General features: G+C 35.8%; 1 protein-coding gene across 1 annotated transcript; it reads left to right on the top strand.

Annotated features, from left to right (window-relative positions):
• Positions 1–600: 600 nt before the first annotated feature.
• On the top strand, positions 601–14,078 carry LOC149800436 (uncharacterized). Its single transcript, XM_089957245.1, has 6 exons — positions 601–707; positions 1,970–2,093; positions 5,883–6,028; positions 7,572–7,698; positions 8,218–8,342; positions 13,849–14,078. The coding sequence occupies exons 1-6, from the start codon at positions 674–676 to the stop codon at positions 13,932–13,934; spliced, it is 642 nt and encodes a 213-aa protein (XP_089813371.1). The 5' UTR covers positions 601–673; the 3' UTR covers positions 13,935–14,078.
• Positions 14,079–17,833: the final 3,755 nt, after the last annotated feature.

Here is a 17,833-nt window from a genome sequence, read left to right on the forward strand (position 1 = left end):
ACAATCAACACCAAGCACCACACTTTTTCTACTGCGCAGGTGACCACATTGTCCAGACCCCACCCCCATGCATCACCTCCTGCGCGATGGACCATACGGACCACATAATCCGCATGGACCACATCTCATAGTTCGCACTATGCATCACCTGAGGTCCACGTTGTCCAGAACCCCCGCGCATAACATAACAATGACTCTCCTACGTTTGATCTAAACAACCCTGCATTACATCACAGGGACCACATGACTCTTCTACGTTTGGTCTAGGACTCCCATGCATCAGCTCATAGTTCTGACGGTCCAAACACTATCCTAATACGATAAAAGGATTCTTCTACTTTATGTGTAGAATACCCATTTTTCTGTACTACCAACTTTATCTTTATCATTATATATACTCTTTGTCTGTGTATATATCGAGTTTAATATTTCTATTTCATTGAAAATTGTCTTACTATTTCATAGCGACACAATTGTTGATGCAGACTCTAAACATGTTCTAATATCTGTGCAAGACACCAATGATAACTAGTGCTGATTGTGTTATCAGTAACAGGAAGGAGGAATTCTCTGAAAAGGGTCAACCCGCCTATTATAAAACCAAGGTCTCAGTTCGCTTTTCCAGGTAGTCGTGCTTGACCTTCGAAAGAAACGTGGAATCACGCTTAGCGATATGGAAGTATTGAGCCTCATCGTATTTCTTACTGGTAATGTTATTTTGCCATAAACTGTGATCTTTAGAATAGAGTTTAATGATAGTTAAGATTCAAAAATTCATACTCTCCATGACATAATATATGTATTTATTTATTATTTGCTGTCTTATACTACACTGAGATAGCAGCATGTATTTCCTTGTGATGAGTTGTAAGTTTATTTAATAAAATCTTTATTATTATTTATTAAGTGTATTTAAAATGTTCTAACTTATCTCATTTACAAACAGATGTTCAATACATATTAAATATATTGCATAAGTACTGGAAGAAGCCATACGAATTCCTAATATCCGCCATCTCTGTAATTTCGCTTGGGATGTAAATTTTACGATTATTTGTTTTCCTTATTTGACTATTGGTCGAATAGTTTGTCTTTATCTGGTCAATACACATCGATAAATATAATGAGAGACAGAGAGAAAAAACATTCAGAAATACAGGAACATAGAAGTTTATCCAAATTGTCATTCTGACAATAATCATAATCAGATATTAACTAAGTACAGTTCATTGTGATATGAAAGCAACATATCTTTATCAGACTTTTGATCCTTCACGATGTGAACATTGAGATACGACTAGAAATATAAGATGTTTTCACGGTTTATGTACGCAAGCGTACATTTGCAGGGACAATCACAAAGAAGCAAGTGTGTGTAATAATTGACCAGAACACACGGTTAATTCTCCATTTTCTCTGACAAATCTCATCAACGTAGAAAATATTGCGAAAATTTCCTTCTGCAAGAATTTTACTTCCAACTCGGAATTCATAATTAAATTTATTTAGTTTAAGCTTTGTATTCTGTCACCTACGTAATACAAATTTGTTCTGAACACGACATTAGTAATTTTCCCGTAATCTGGCTTCGACACATTGCCATTTTCCTCCTGGTCACTATGAATAACTTAATACGAGTTTAACGTGTTAGTAAGGAAAGTAGAAATCTCCAGAATAATACGAAAACTGGGGGTATAAAGCAATATTCCGTATGATTTTGTATTAATAAAATCGATGAAGTCTTATAGAACGACTATACATGTCATACTATAATCTCACCATCCACCTGACCCTTTTCTCTCTCTCTCTCTCTCTCTCTCTCTCTCTCTCTCTCTCTCTCTCTCTCTTGTCCACTGTTTTCTTTGTATGAATGGCTGTTTTTATGTACAAATAATTGTTGCTCAATATCACTTATAAAATCTAGCGATAAGGTATGCTGTAAAAAAGATGCAATTTATTTTTGTATCAGGTGTTGCCTTGGCCACTAGTCAATGCAATCAGTCCAAGATAGACCAATGTCTGGGCATGACGCATGATACCTTCGAAAGCATTGTTAAAAATAACAAACTTTACGACAGTTCCACACTTTGCAGGTAAGAAATGACAGTATCTCCAATTATTAATAATGCCTACCATGTAATCAGGGATTAATTGCATATACGTTATGTCTGAAAAAATATACAATAATAAGAACTTTAATATGGTTTCTTAATCTAAAATTTTCGAATAAAGATTGTGTGATATTTTCTATTGAATACTAAATCAGTTTACAGTGTAAATATTAAGTATACACAAGGTCTTATGGGATTGGTTGTTAGTAGCATCAACAGTGACATGTTGTGTCAGAGCTATGTAAGTCAATCACCGATTCCAGCTGTCTGGTTTCAAAGCCATGAAGTTCGAAGTATGTATAAATATGACCTATAGATGAATGATATTAACATATTTCGTGTTTATGATTTTATGAGGTTTTCAAGCTATGCAATGCAAATTTGTGTCTAAGATAAACTAACATTATTAAAACGTAAGTGTGATTTTAAATGTTGTAAAGGTTTGTGTAAAGAACTGATATACAATTTGTAGCTTGAAAATTTGGCTACTGTTTATAGCTTTGTGCCCGGCATGAAACGTTTAAAATAATGAGTTGCATTATCAATTCTTGTATTATTTTATTTTATATGTTCTTGTGTTCTTATCAAGCTCAGTAATATGTGTTAGGGAATGTTTAGTTTAAAGCTTATGTCTTGAACCCGTTCACTAATTGTTGCCCATAGTGTTTACAAGCATTGTCTGCAGTGTCATTTTGAGTTGCATACAGACCTCTCTCTGAGAAATCCATTTTCAACAGATAAATTGATGGTTATATCAGCATGAGATTTTCCACAGCGACATTACTTCTGAAAATAAAATCGAGCTGATGTTCAATATGGCCACCTCAACGACAAACTTGAAATTCTTATCATTACTAATAATCTGAATGGAATTTATATTGATATGCGGTTTTCACCACATATTCTTATGATGTCTAGTTGAACTCGAATGAAACTAGTGCTGATCTGGTGCAAGAAATGGCCGCTAGAGCGGCGTTTTGAAAAATCACAATCATCTAATCGCAAATCCTTAGTAAAATGTATATTGACGTTGGGTTTTCATTAAAATATTTACTATGATATCCGGTTGGTTTTAAATGAAAATGGTACCAATGTAACAATAAAAATATGGCCGGCCACTATTTTTGGACTATCGACTAAATTACGTTATATTATGTCTAGTTTGTCCTAAACTAAAATGGTTCTGATATAGGATCTTAAATGCCTTTCACAGTGGTTGTCTTATAAATATTGTCGTTGTATTTACTATTGAATGGATGGTCATAGCAAAATGAAGCGTTTGCAGTAGGATGAAAATCCTGAGATCAATATTATTCCTATATCTATGATCATATCAACATGTGCTTTGCACTAAAATACTTATTTTGAAGTATAATTGATCCTAAATAAAAATGGTGCTAACCTGAAATCCAACATGGTCACCATAGTGGCCATTTTGAAAATATTTATATTGTTATTCTGCCTACAAGGATGGTCATGTCAAAATGGGATTTGACTAAAGAACGTTGTTTGAAGCATAGTTGTTCCTAATCCAAATGGTAACTACCTAAAGTCCAAAATGGCTGACACAGTGGTCATCTTGAAAATCGTTTGATCGTGTCTCCTCCTGAAAAGGTATTAAGTCATGGGTTCTTCGCCTAAAATGTTAATATGGAAAGTCATATTGACATGGGATTTGCATCACAAGACACCTTATGAAGTCTACTCGTTTGTAAATAAAAATGTTTCTGATCCGAGGTCTATGATGGCTGGCTGAACATTTTTGTTAACTCTGCTTCGCGTGAACGCAGGGTCATATAATCATAGCGCTTTCACTAAATCACTTATGTTATGTTGATCTTAATTTCAAATAGTGCTGTTCCGACGTCGAATATTTAAACATCTTGAAAATCGTGTGCAAGTTAGTTCTCTTAAAGCGATATTCATTTTTGATATGTATAGCATGAGGTCTTCATGGTCCTAATTAAAATTTTATAGTCTACCGCTTCTATATTTCACCCATTTGCAAATTATGGCACATATGATTTACTAGCATTGAATTCAGTAGCTACATGTAATGCACACAACCTTCTCTATGAATGGTACATGTATTTGATTAATTTTGACAGAATTTCATGCATATCCTTTGCTATCTACTTAGATTTATGTTAACAAAGTGACTTCATCCCATGTATTGGATCAATGTTTGACAGATTCATGCAATATTTTGTGATCTACCAATCACTTAATGAGAAAATGTTATGCAGATTGATGTGCTAGTTACTTAGATTTATAATAACCATATGACGCCATCATTTTTATTTGAATTTAGTTACATGACCGTGATAATGCTTGACAATCATTTTTCATATTAAAAATGTTTCTAAATAATTCATCATCATTAGATAAGATAGAGCCGTGCTATTGCTATGACAAATCTGAGTATGTGCTCTGAATGTGTCCCATAGACCCGACAAAATGAGATAATATTCCTAGTTGAAGAGTCGTGTATAATGAAGCATAATACCACATTGTGACTTCACCCAACATCTTACATTATGATATCATTCAACTATACCTATATATTGACGGGCTCCGCAAATGTTATTATGAATTACTGCGTGTGAAATATACACAAAGCATATTTGTTTTAATATTTTAGTGTTTGCTTTACAGGAATATTTGGAAATCTGTAAATTGATGTTACTTATAAATTTAAAAAAATCGTTTTAATCCGCTTGTTTTATGCATACTGTTTCACAACACAAGTGGACTCGTTCGTGTGGCGTAAATGTCTCGCCAGCTCGTCTGCCAGATGTCTAAATAACTTGTACATCTGATGTATCAGACAGTACACGCACACTAATATTTAATTGTTACACTGTTGTGATGTCACTGACTTTACTCTTATTGTCACAATCATTGTCGCATGGCGGAGTTTAACTGGATTTTTCAGGGGCCCCGAATGGCCGAGTGGTCTAAAGCGCTCTTCGTTACGGATCACTGCCATCTCACCTCTGTCTGCGGCGGTTCGAGTCTAGGATTCAGCCAATGTGGGTATGTGAGAAAGCTTGCCAGTAGCTTCTCGTGGGTCGGTGGTTCTTTCCGGTGTTTTCCCGGGTTCTTCCTCAACCATTAATACTGGCCGCCATGTATAGCCTATCGTGTGCTGAAAAATGGCGTTAAACCCCACAACAACAACAACAACATAACTGGATTTTTCACTGAAACCATTTCATTGATTCTAAGAACACTAGATCGTATATGAAAACAGAAATTTGATTTGGTGACTTCTTGTCGAATGAAACTATAATGCTTCGCGTCAAACATATCTGGTTTACAAATCCCCAAATATTATATAAACTTCAATAATAGTCGATAATTATAATTAAATCTGTAAAATAAATTAAGAATGGAAAGTTTATTTATGGATAATTAAGAATGGAAAGTTTATTTATGGATAATTAAGAGTGGAAAGTTTATGGATAATTAGTAATGGAAAGTATATTTATGGATAATTAAGAATGGAAAGTTTTTTTATGGAAAATTAAGACTGGTTCTTAAATATAAGATAACTGATGAAGAATTGTCATTCTATATATAGATACTAAATTAAGAATTTGCGGATAATCAACTAAGAATGTTTCTTATATTTATGAATAATAACTTAAAAATTGTCTTTATTATTGCTGATAATACTTAATGAATGATATTTATATTAATGGCTTACAAAGTAAGAATGTGTAATGAAAATTGAAGACACTTCGACTTATTTCGTTTAAATTTTTTCAGGCAGTCGACAATCACAGGCTTTGATTGCTTCAAGAATGAAGTAAACAAATGTCCTGAGGGTGTATCATTCATGGACAAAGAGTTTGTCGATGCGATGAACAGACTTACAGCTGAAGGGTTCCAAAAAAGCTGCTCCTTGTTATCAAGTATGATAATATACATTCCTGTCTCTATAAACCTTTTCATTGTTCTTATCCTCCATGCATCCTTTCTCTTCCGCTTGAAAGCTTTGTTTCTGCGGCATACACTTTCCATGCTACTTTCTCTCCAATTTTCTTAATAGTAAACTTCGATAAAAAGATATTAAATAATTTTGCTCAAATGTAGATTTGTGTGTGTGTGTGTGTGTGTGTGTGTGTGTGTGCGTGCGTACCCGTATGCATGAACATGGTGTAGGAATATGTCTTACAGAAAGCACTGTTTTTGTGAAAAAATAATTGTTTCATTAAAGCCAGAAATGTTTTAACAGCAAATTCGTAGAAAACATTAATTACCTATATCAGACCAATTTATGTGGACATTGATAAAGTCGTCAAACGTTCGATGAAATAGGTCCAAAACTGAACAAGTCGTCCAATGTTCAATGAAATAGGTCTGATACTGAACAAGTTGTCCAACGTCCAATGAAATAGGTATGGCAGAGATACCTGGTGATTTGTTCGAATTTGACATTAAATCGTTTCGAGCTTATCTCAAGCAATCAAATACGTGTTTTTGTGTGTATCTTATAAACAGTGCAATTGCCAATGTTTTCAAATGCACTCGATCCAAACAAAGACCACGTCTTTCAGAGAATAATAATATACGTCAAAACAAATCGATATCACACATATATATATATATGGTTGAATATAACTACCTGTCTTGAATTACACCTTATTGTTTTGTTCGTTTTCATTTCGATATGTCATCATTTTTGCCGCCTTTCCAAATCACAAATTTTAAATAAACATTTCTTGTCACATCCAGTTCTTTATGTCCGCTATATCATGCATGGCAAACAAATACGGTTGCAAAATAACTTAATATGAACATGAAACAAAAAGTATAGGTCCAACTCTGAGAGGATACTAAGACGATAGAACAAATAACTAACCCCACATCTTAAAAACATAGTGCCGCTGCTTAACTAGTTTTAAAGTTATAAGATTAGCAAACACGGTGAAAATTAATCGGGTCTAGCATTAATCTCATCAATGAGCAATTCGACACTTTTAATTTTCAACGAAGCAGGGAGAAACAGAGTTCTGCTTTGCTACGAAACGTCTTGGGAAGCAAATTTCAGAGTCAAAATTGGCAATAATCTAGATTTTGTGGCCTGTTTAACACTAATCGTTGTGGTGATTAACGCCATTTTTTCAGCACAGCGTAGACTATACATAGCGACCAGTATAACTGGTGGAAGAAGCACATGTGAGGAATCACCCACCACGGGAAGCTTCTAGCAAGCTTTCTCACATACCCACATTGGCCGAGCCGGAGACTCGAATGCATGCAGACAGACGGGAGACGGTAGTGGTTTAAGACTAGTTATATACGCACACATCTTTGTTTTTGCTTTAGTATATCTTTTCATTGTTACTTGTAAAGCATTGTTGATTTTTTGTTGGCGTTTAAACCATCAATACATACCCAGAAAATGTCAACACAGAGACGATATATTTACAAACTATTTTCTCTGAATTTTAGAGATGGCAAATGATTCAGCTGCATGTTTTACTGAAGCGATAAGTAATTCTTCAAGTGCACAGGATTGTATATCTAAAGAAGGTATAGCACTGCTTAGTGTGAAATCTGCGTCTGAATATAGTTGCAGGTACCTTGAGGTTTTCACTTAGACCCTTATGCAATACATTACATTCATGTATGAAAATGGGAAAAGTAGACAAAATATATTTAAATCGGGAAACAATAATAAAAGAGCTTTTGTTTGATTTGCAAATATAATGACGTTATTTAAGTATGTTTGTCTGTGTCCGAGTTGTTTTCTCTAAGGGAATATCATGAATTTTGCGTAGGTATTTCGGTTTATGCCTCGAATGTTCCATGTTAGAGCATTATGCAATTTTTTGTCACCGTTTTCTTGAATACGATTTTTCCTATTCAGAGTTTGCCACCAGTTCAATACATTTGATAGCAGATTTCGATCGACGGATATATAAGATCTAGAAATTGTTACTTTCAATAAATGTATGAATTATTAACCTTTTGTTAATCGTAATGAAATATCCCTGTTTTTGAAATGGGAGACTCAAAAACATTAGAGCACGTATGTCAGGATATGACCTTCGCACATCAGGGACATATAAGGTTTCTTAAAACTTCACTTTTGCAGAATCTTTGACATGAATTACAAATGTGGATTAGAGCCTGTGAGGAACGTCTGCCCTTCATATGTCGTCAATGACTTTGGATCCTGGCATGAAGCAATGAGTATTCTGCGTTCTTGCAACTACTATGGTAAGTGGTTTCAGTACCTTTCATGAAAAGGCAACTTGTCAATAAGAAACATAAAGACGCGTAATTAATATAATTACATTACTATCGAACTGGCATATATAACATGTACTCAAAGAATTCGAGATTAAGTCAAACTTAATTATGCATGTAAAGAAAAACAATAAAGCAAGCTTATGAATCAAGAAGTATTTTGGTAAAACTATAGTGTTTATAAATTGACAGAATTGCTTAACAATGAAAAGAAAACCGCAAAGCATAACATGTATGTTATGTTATGTTATGTTATGTTATGTTATGTATGTATGCATATATGTATGTATGTATGTACGTATGTGTGGGGGGTGTATGTGTGTGTGTGTATGTATGTGTGTGTATGTATGTGTGTGTGTATGTATGTATGTGTGTGTGTGTGTGTGTGTGTGTGTGTGTATGTACCTGCTTGCAACGTCTATGACGATCAACGCGCACTTGTATATGCGAGAACGACCGTCATTTCTGTGATGTGATGATAGCGTCATGTGGTAAGAACAAGATATATATATGATGAATTTCATTGGGCGTGCTGACGTCAAACAGTCCACGTTAAATCGTCTTGGGACGTGGCAGATAAATTTACCATATTGCCTGTCGTGACAACCGATCTTCCTCAATAGCTGCTGAATCGGCGAGTTTGCTAATTGCTGCTGCGCATCTCCAATATCCTCTTGGACTATAATAACTCGACTCCGTTATATAATTGTCGGCGATTAATTACGAGCTCGGTAGGGTTAATGCCCTCCCACATCTAGTTTGCCGCTAATCGCAGATCTTATCAACAAGTTCGCGAGTGATTCTCGTACGTTTTTATTTTGTATCGACTTTATCGTGTGAATCAACTTGACGTCCGCGATATGTCGTTGTTGCAGATCGTTATTTTCATAAGCGACATCATGAGTATGACACGTTTGATCAATCGCATTTGCCAGAAATTCGTCTGGTTTTGGTTGATATTTTTCGTCGATTCAATGTCAAGTCGGGTTCCAGGATCACAATAATTATATACCGGAAGATGTTTTTCCCCTTTGTACTTCGCCCATGGCGTTCCTGGTAATTTCCCGAGTGACGCGGCAATATTACCGCCAGTGACAGTGCCACCGGCAATGTTCGCTTTGCTGCTCACAAACTTGTATTTTTGTGCTGCATTTTAATCACTTGACTTTGAACGCTCGTCTGTTATTTTTCGTCGTTGTTATACTTAACCCGGATGTATCCATGACCGTCTTGCCTCGAACACAATACAAATTTATTGTTTACAATATGAAGGTGATTGACTTGTCAGCGACACAAGAGCAAACACTGGTCAGGAATCATTCAGTGTTACCAAATTCCATGCGAGCCATTATCATTTATCCGTCGCGTTCTGGTAAAACTCACTTGTTACTCAAACTGATAATGAGTTGGCTCAAATGGGACAAACTTTTTTTAGTATCGCCATCCGCAGATAACCGACGATGCTATCATGTTCTTAAGAAATTCAATGAATCAGCAGCTGGTTTGGAATACAACGACGTTATTTAGTTTATAGCTAACATCGATGATACACCGTTCGTCGATGATCATAACGGGGTATCAACAATCTGGTGGTTTAGGATAATGTCATGCTTGACAAACAAATAAATTCAGCCAGAATATTTTCACAAGGCAGGCATAATTAAGTGACACAAATTTACACTCAGATTCCCAAAGTGACCAGAGATAAATTAAATGTTTTGGTTACTTTTTTAACGTTGTTGACAACACAGGATGCGAAATATTTATCAGACTTGGTGTCGCGTTGAGATGGATATAAACAAGTTCAAAAACTTATTTGCACATGCTCATCACGATAAGTTTACACTATCTAGCAGCACGTTATGGAATTGGTCTAGATAATATATTTTATTAATGAAATGCATTTGTTTTTATAATGAACCAAACAATATAAACGAGATTATCTCTGAGATAGAACAATTACAACAAGATGGTCTCGCGGTTAAACTCAGTGTTGAAAATATCAATGATGATTTTGAGATGATACAGCAGCGACGATGGCATATATACACTAGAGGCAGAGTATAGAGTCATCTAATCACCATAGCGCAAAATGGAATGGTCATTGACGCATTTCCAGGAATAACATGAGATAGCTAAATGTGTTCCACTGACAAGCGCCACTGAGAAACAACGATCAGAGCTATCTCGAAAATATGAAACGCATGCGGCTGTAAATATGCGTGCGGGGCAACTAAATACAACTTGTGTTAGAATTCTTTAGGATTCCCGAATGCGAATCCTTCAAGGAATCCATAGAATATAGACGTCACCGGTACTAAAAAATTAAGATAGTAAAACAAAATAAAGAATTATTTTTGTCATTGGCAGTGTAAGGCTTTCCTCGTGGAATCATTCAGAGTGGCCCGTCACGGCCTGTCACGCACATGCAATCTAAGATTCAATTCCTAACCGCGGGTGACCAATATAATGATGACTTGGTCGGTTAGACCAAAACGTATTCGCGACAGCGACGGATTATGGCATCATAAATTAACAGGATGAACGGGTTCTGATACAATCAATTGACCCGGCGTTACCTCCGGAGAAAAGCTGCTAAGAACATATCCCTACTGAACCTGACCCTGGGATGCTTGCCCAGACGCAACGTCGATGGCTTTCATGTCTAATTGTTTAGCAATCTGGATAGTTTTGGGGCTATCGTAATAAATAAAAAACCACCTGAAAAACATCGCCAAGGCCATCTCCATAGATCGCCTTATAAACAGGTAATCGCTAATTTATCACCCTGATGCTTTTATGTCCACGTTGGAATTGTGTATAATCATGTTAATTCGTTATCGCCGATCTAATTGGTCACTCTCTGTATTAATAGTTGGTAATGGCATCGACCAGTGCCCGATATAAACTGCTGTCCATGTCTCCACTTGTAAATAAACGATAACAAATATCATCTGCGTCATTGATTATTTCGTGGGAATTTTTGCTGGCTCGCTCAGAATTTCTAGTCGATCAACATCTGTGAGGATGTTTTTTGTGGATAAAGTGTATCCTGATAACTGGAGAGGTTTGTTTTCTACAACGTCGATCGTGAGTGGCAAAACCACTTCCGGTTGCTCCTTCAGGTGGTTCTGTTTGCGGATCAGGAGAAAGCCCCTGGATGGACTTTGATGTATCTTTTCTCTTTTTCTTCGTTGTTTGAAAGCTAGCTTTTACAACTGATTGTTTTTTTTTTTTCGTCCGCTTTTTGAACCCGACGCTCAATTTCTTCTCGTCTTTGTGTCCATTCTTCAATTATTTTCCTAGCATGCTCATAGTCTGCCCGGTTGAAAGTTTTAAAGTCGTAATTCTCGGTCTTGACCTGCCGACCACCGGAAAAAAAATGTGAAATATGTAATTCCGTCATTTTACAGTTTTAATATGCTGCAATATCAAGCATTTGTGTTCATACCTGATAGAGGCAATACCTTCATCTGGTAAATATATCCATGATGTTGGTTTTAACGTTTGGTGGTGGTGGTTGAACTTCGAGTGGTGGGGGGGGGGAGTGAAATTGGGGTGGTGGAGAAGTTGAAAACGACCATCAATATCAGGAGGAAACGTCACAACAGTTTTATTTTGCCACAGTTGCTGTAACATATTGTTTAGTTGGTTCGACAATTGGTTTAAATAACTGCTCTGTACTCTCAGTAAATTACACACGAGCGTTCTAGCACTGCTTTAGTTGCTCTCTGACTGAAATATATTTCTTGATCGCATTAAGTTTATCTCTAGCTAATTTAGCTGTACAAGATTCCAACGTGTGAGCAGAATTACACATTTTTATACTACTGCAATTACTTAATTAATGATCACAAGTCAGTTGACATAAAAGATTTTCAGTTAATCAGTAAACAGTAACATCTATTTTCAGCCGCAGCGAATTACTCGGAATTCCAGTTCGACTCGTAATTTAGACATACCTGCTATCACGTGTCAAGCCGCTAAAAACACCTGTTAAAACTGATCACTGATAAAAGCACGCATGGTTTCTCAGGCCTCGGGCAAAAAATGAATACCTGTTGTGAAATTGGAATGCTCAGACACTTAATAAATGCTGTTGACTCTATTTGTTTTATCTGACTGCGCGAATATACATGTGATTCGCCGTGGAAATAGCTCTGCTGCTATAGCTCATAATAAATTATTTTAGTCGTATATTCTAAATCAAGACAGTGGCCGAGTTGGTTAAAGCATTTGATCAACCTGTGGAAACGTACCTCGCGTGTTCAATTCCCAGGGGCGTGACTGACATATTGTCGACGTTTAAAAGAAATTTTTTTGTAAGTGGGAGGTGAATGCGACGCATCGAGAAAAGACGAAATATAGTTTAATGGGTAATTGTAAACTCACGAAAAGAAACCCAGGTGCACTTGCCTGCCACCCCCCTCAAAAAATTTTTTTTAAAAATTAAATAAATATGGATGTTCATTTTAGAGCACCCGGGGTACCCTTTGAGGGCGTGAGTGTTTGCTTCATCAAAAATTAGCAAAATTAGCCATCTGAATCTCTAATATTTCGTTTCGCACTGAACGGTTCGCCAGGTGGTCTGTTCACGCAACACGAACACACCCCCCCCAAACAATTATACAAAATGCAAGAGATATTCAAAGCCAATCAGCTTGGTCGCAGTGATTTCTTTTTGGTAGCCTCTGAAGAATAAATCAGGATTACCACATTTGTACAATGAGACCTTGAATGGGGTGGGGGTCATCCCTTCATGGACAGTAACCCGGCTTACATAGAAGCCTCGGATAGGCCTTTGGATAGTTTAATTAGTCAACTCTACTTGCCTAAATCAGAACTGTTTAGCCTTCATTTTGCAAAATGGTGACCACAATGATAGGCCCTCCAACAGAAAAAAATAGGTCGCGTATTTTTTTGGGGGATCGGTTTTTTATAAAGGCCTCAGATTGGCATTTGGAGTCTGTAATGAGTGAACGTCACTTGGCGAAAATATATTTTTTTTAGCCTCATAGTCTGAAACGGAGCATTAAAATGCCCGCCCCCACAACATAATTCGGCCTCACTTTTTATGTATGCCCCACCCCGTTGCTCTAGCTGTGCAATACCGAATTAGTTTACTTATTTCTCCTTTCTAAAACTAGATGAAATACCACAATTTTTTTTAAAAAGAGAAAACATCTTTCATAGTTATTCCGCAACTTTCGAAGGTTGTTGATTTTAATAAAAAATAAAGACCTTTAAATGCCATTGTATTTCTGTCGCAAATCTTGTATTTGACAAAGAAAAAATATTGGAAGAACCACAGCGCATTATTTAAATCGCATTAGTTCCGTTTTTAGTTAAGCTGATTGCATGCCAAAAATACGGAAATACTTAATTGTATTCTTATTTGTCTGTGTACTCAATCGTATAAAGTTAAATTGTCTGCCGACAATATTCCTGATAGGTTTCTTTGTCTTGTCTATTTCAGTCAGTGGTTCAATCAGTTGTTACACGGTTCCGACCTTTCTTCTGACAGTGATTACCATTCTGGTGTTGGCAACGATTGTATCGTGATCGAATTTGTGACCAGAACTGCCGTTTTGTACACGTGTGCCTTGGAACTGACTACAGTGATCAAGACACTCAGAATTATGTTCAAGACAACTCATTAGCGTCTTTTACATTTTATGTTATAACATAAATAAATTTGGAAGCATATTGTTTTCTTTGTAATACTAATTCTTAATTATTAATAGCATCCTAGTTTGATATTTTCAGATCGCATTTATCTGGTGACAACCTGAGAAAATTCCTATCTGCAATACAGGAATCCGTTTGAATTAAAAATATAGGAACCAAGGTCCAGAAAATTAAATTAGAACTGATATGAATATGTAAACAATTCAAACTATACAGCCGTTTTTGCATTGTATAGAATGGAACAATATAAAGCTAATCACTACAACGACGAAATTTAATGAACAATCAATAAATGAATGTGCATGTTATCGGTCATTTTCCGTAAAAAGTCGAATCAGTTTACTTGAGGAGAGAATAGTTATTGAACACGTTTTATTTTATTACAAAAACTGAGGACCACATGGCAGATGGGTCAGCCATGACCAAATGTGTTATCCTCGTTAAAGATAGTTTATTATTATTTTTATTACTATTAACATTTTTGTCATTTTATTTATTTACAGTATAAATCGAATATTTTAAAAGAACTTGTTGAACATTTATTATGACATTAGTACAATATGATTATATTATATTAGTACACGCAAAAAGTCAAGCATAGGATTCAGACGACATGTGTCAAGCCGTGGTAATAAATTGTAAAATGGTTTACCCAAATTTGAGCATAAATATAAAGGAAGGAGTAATCGATTAATATAATGAGAAAATAATAAAGCTGCTTATTTTTTTTACTTCTAATCAAGATGTGTCCAACTGACACACAAACTGTAGAGTGTTACCTAATGTAGCAACCTTGCGAAATAACAAAGAAAGGTCCATATACTCTGCAGGAAGTAAGATGTAGTATTACTTAACAAGTGCAAGAACCGGACATACAGTGCAGAAGGTCAGGTGTAGTACCAGTTGACAAGTACAGGAATCTGACTTAAGCGTAGATGCAATAACACCATATTACATGCAATACAACGTTACTAAGTATTGCAACATGTGAAGACTATCTTAAAGCTGATTGAACGCCAATATAGATTGCACTTACTATTATAACCGATCATTCGCTACATTTAAAGAAAATAAATCCAAGTGACAAATGAACATCATCTTTGTCGCCATAGAAGACCAATGGTTAAATGCACATCGCATAACTGATTCGTGAAAAAAACGAAGGATGATAGTCAAATTGTATAACTTATTATATTATGTGTCTACTTCATTAAATACGACCACAGGTTACATGATAAATACATGAATGAAGAAACCGACAGTTGACCCTACGGATTTAAAGAATTGCCGCCTTGTTTCTAACCTCTCATTCATTTGAAAATCTTAGAAAACATATTTTTTTCCCAGCTTGTATCTCATATGAGTTCAAATAATCTTTTCAGCAATATTTAAATCTACATATCGACCTCGCCATTGCATTAAAATTGCCCTTATTCAAATAGCTAGCGACCCTCTCTCTGCTTTGGTTGGTGGTAACGTTACCGTCCCATCCATATTGACTTGTCAGCGGCATTTTACTTAATAGACCATGAATTGCAGCGTCTTTGTTAATTAGGACACATCATCAATACAATGCTGGTCATACAGCTGATGACGATTTCTTGACTCATAAAGTTTCATTTGTCCATACGGCTTTCTCTCAGCAGTGTTTTGCTTCAGAAAAGCATTTCAGTTTCATACGAATACTTCCAAATATCGATCATGCACAACAAGAAAGGGCACGTTATTTCTGATTGCTGCAGTTTGAGAAATGAGTCATTGCAAATGCTTCTATTTCAAAGCGGTCAAGGTCATCATCATGTATTGAAAGCAATTAATATGCTTAGTCAAACAAACCCAGACTGGCTTTATTATGGAGACTTATGATTGTCAAACTGACAGGATATTAAACGTTGAAAAAGCATATGACTTTCTTACTATATATTTGAAACAAACTGAGGAAATATAAATTGACGGGCAAATATTGTTTTAAATAACGTAATAAGGAACATATTGGTTTGTGTTTACATATTCTTCCTGTGAGCGAGATTTAGCTATAGATTGTTGCTATAGCCTTTTTTCAAATTAACTTTTTACTCTTTCAAGTTGTTGTCCTTTGCTGCGTTTGCAGGTGCTTTTGCAGGGGGTGATGAAAATGTTGGGTGTGCAGGTGCGGGTGTTAGGGGTACATATGCTGTATGTTTTAATTGTTTCTGTTAGTCAGTTTGATTTTGTTAAAGTTCTTATTATTGTTCTGCATGTTCAGGTGTTTCAGTGACTGACCGAAGACTGCAATTTCCTTTGCTGGTTTAATATGCGGTACAAATATTTGTTCAAAGTCCACTGTCAGGTCTTCTCGTGTAGTCAGTAACATATATTGTACTTTTTACGGAGTTCTAGAACACTGAATGAATTCCTGATGTTCACGAGCGGGGTCACGGTGTCACTTCCCATAATCTTGTATGACATCACTGGATGACATTTATCATGATTATTAAGAAAGTAAAATACATGCGCGACCAAAATGGCAGGATATTAACCGTTGCAGGTTCCAGTCAAATCAATTGCGTGAAAACTAGATTCTTTGTGATTCGCGCAAACACGAAATTCAATTTCAATAAATATTCAAAAGACTATGTGCGTGAATGCCACGAAATATTATCAACATGCTACAGTTATCACAGATTACTATAAATACATTTGCATATAGTCAAGTCAAACAGATGTCATTGGTGTTTGATATCTGGCTCGATAAAATATTTGTGTTGCATAGACTCATTGCTCGTCACATCGTCGTACACAGCAAGATTGTTTGTATTTGCATCCAAATCGTCAATGATAGGTACTTCATTGATAGTGATAAAGAAAGCACCTACTGTTGACGATTTGGATGCAAACCCACCCTGATTAGCGCTTTTTCAAAATTTGTTTAAACATCATAACAAGGCCGAATACTAGCTGATGGGGCAATCACTTCAGCCATTGTAAAATCATATTTAACAACAGTATAGGTTTTCCTGATCTGTCGTTGCCAATGATCAGTGCACGAACTGAGTTTGGAAAAATAGAACATCCAGTTCCATTGCCATGCAAGGACATTTTGGGTGTTCGCTGCTCGACAAAGTCAATGACTACAAAATCTTTGAAAGCATCTGCGAAATTAGTGTTTTGTTATGGCATTTAAGAATACAGTATACAATACAATCATTTCTCCATATTGTTTACGATGTCACGCAAAATTACATACCGCATATACAATGGACAAAAAAGGATTACTGGAAATTGAGTTTGATGTAGAGCAAAGATTTTCAAGTTTATTAGACCTTTCATGTCTATCAGTGAAACTGATAGTTCCAATTTAAAAATAAAGTCCTCATGATATCCGGGCTGCATTGACAAAGCTATCAGGAACAAAAATATCCCGGTGAAAATCACCTGCCTGGTGTTATGCTCTTTAAAATAAGTAACAGAAAAGCGTGTTGTTTTGTCTCCTTTTCACTTTGTCTTCTAGAGAAAAATAAATATTTGTTAAATTTTACAAAGCTTGTTGTCTTTCACTCTTTTCTGTTACCTATTTTAAGAGCATAGACTCGTAACAATCAGTAAACACCGATGTAATGTTTCTGACACCGTATCATATTTGCGGTGTACGGAAATTCATGTCGGTGTCGAAGACATTTCACGTACATTCCACGTTTGAGATTTATCTGCACAATTACGAGTACACTTGTTTTATTTTCAGAGGCGTATGGTCCGACTACAATCGAATACATTTAGATTGCAGTTCCACATAA

Source organism: Sinohyriopsis cumingii, chromosome 5, assembly GCF_028554795.1.
Source record: "Sinohyriopsis cumingii isolate HCF-2022 chromosome 5, ASM2855479v2, whole genome shotgun sequence".
Classification (NCBI taxonomy): Eukaryota; Metazoa; Mollusca; class Bivalvia; order Unionida; family Unionidae; genus Sinohyriopsis; species Sinohyriopsis cumingii.